This window comes from Pterocles gutturalis, unplaced genomic scaffold (assembly GCF_000699245.1).
Source record: "Pterocles gutturalis isolate BGI_N339 unplaced genomic scaffold, ASM69924v1 scaffold27289, whole genome shotgun sequence".
NCBI lineage: Eukaryota > Metazoa > Chordata > Aves > Pterocliformes > Pteroclidae > Pterocles > Pterocles gutturalis.
The window spans coordinates 1-1869 of NW_010134037.1; the positions used below are offsets into that span (position 1 = coordinate 1).

General features: G+C 36.9%; 1 protein-coding gene across 1 annotated transcript in view; it reads left to right on the forward strand.

Annotated features, from left to right (window-relative positions):
* Positions 1 to 225: 225 nt before the first annotated feature.
* Positions 226 to 1869, forward strand: part of LOC104467622 (A disintegrin and metalloproteinase with thrombospondin motifs 20-like) — a gene marked incomplete at both ends in the record, with an annotated part of 28843 nt that continues 27199 nt past the window's right edge. The window contains one exon of the mRNA XM_010081460.1: positions 226 to 330. Within this exon, the coding sequence (XP_010079762.1) occupies positions 226 to 330 (105 nt within the window). The remainder of the gene's footprint in view (positions 331 to 1869) is intronic.

Here is a 1869-nt window from a genome sequence, read left to right on the forward strand (position 1 = left end):
AAGTCGTTGATGAATATATTGAATAGTTTACAGGAACACTTTAGAAAAGTACAGGGGGATTCAAAGACCTGAAGGTGGTGTTTTTTGTGGGGTTTTATGTGTGAAAAATGGTAGTACTGATAGCAAATACTAAGCCCACATAGTATGATAAAACAATACAAATATCCAGCTAATGTCTAAAATAGTGTTACAGTTACAACAAAAGTAATCTTGTTTTCTTTTTAGAAGCAATGCAAACGCTTATGGTGCACAAGCACAGAAGGTGTTCACAAGGGTTGTCGTACTCAGCACATGCCTTTGGCTGATGGAACAGTTTGTGGTGTGGGAATGGTAAGCCTTCATTTGTTTCTCGGTACTTACATATGGCAAAGTCATTGATGTAGGTAAGAAAAACCAGTGCTTGCTGTGTGGCAATACTGTACCTGTAGCATACTGATTGTGTGAATAGTATCTACCTGACTTTACCTGCAGTTTCTCTTAGTCCTTGTAATGTTGTGACATAAATAACATGGGTTGTCTGTTCAGAATAATTATAAAAGTTTACAGATGCTACATTGGTTGAAAATAGGCAGAAGACCTCAGGGAAAAGTTACCATCTTTCCTTCTGTTTGAAAAGTTCAGATCATTTATAACAAGTGGGGTTTGTGGTAGTGCTTCAAAGTTGGATTCCCTAGAAACAAGAAATTCCGAAAGTGTGTTTTTCCCACTTTGTCTTGTTGAGGCTGTTTCACTGAATCAGAACAAATTAAGTATGAGTGACTTAGATACAGGAGTACACTTTTTTTGGAAAGAGGGAGTCTTTAGATTAGAATCCTGGTTTCAGTAGATATTTGCACATAATATCTGTTTCAGACAAAATAAAAAGCATATATCAGTACCTCTTCACCTACTTCAGTAAGTGCCTTAACCATGCGTAAATCATGCTCATATACTGTCTTGCCTATTGTAGCGTAATTCAGGATACTTGGATCTGTTCAGTGCTAAAAACCAGGAGCTCTCATCTCACTTGTAACCTACTGTGTAGGACTCTGACTGTCTGTGTGAGGTGTGGATTGAATGCTTTGACACATAAAAAAGGAAGAAATGCAAGCTGGACTTCCTATACCTTGGTCATTGTTTTATTTGGTAAAGAGTGTTTGGATGATGAGAGTGCAGCTCACTACTTCCTCATCTGGCAGGTTGTTTTTGAGTGCACATCTTGATCTCTGTCCTCTTGAGGATATAACCTGTCTTGGACTGTCCATAAGGGTCATGAATATCTAATAAGTAGATATAGTCAAGGCACTTACAGAACCTTGATAGAAATAGAAGTAGTGGTGGAGGCTAATTGGAATCCAGAATTATCAGTGAAGGTTTGGGGGTTTTAGCTTTGGATTTATATGTGGTTTAGGAAGTTAAAAGAAATTAGGTGCTCAAGGTCTTTGCTGATCTAGTCTTTGGCTTCTCCGTGTCTCAGTTCACCACTAGCAAATAGCAGTATTTTCTTACCTGGCAGGGGACTATAAGAATAAATATTTCAAAGATTTTTGACATGCTCAGATATGACAGTGATTATCTTAAGTATGGCTGGTTTATTATGTTGAGCTGCTTTTAATAGTAGTGTGCTTTGGCAGCTTGAGGAGCTGTGGGAGCAATGTTAATTTTTTACCTTTTTTCTGTGTTCAAAGATGATTAAAAAATACCTGGTCTAATTTCTATGTGTAATAGGCTGCTACATTTCACTCAGTTGTTACTAAATTTACCCCAACAACTTTTAATCTTTACAGATTTTTTAAAAATTTTTCTGTATTTGGTACGACAGTAATAGTGAGGAATTTGAAAATACTGTCTTAATGGATAACAATTTAGTGGGTAAACTGTCTCTAATGG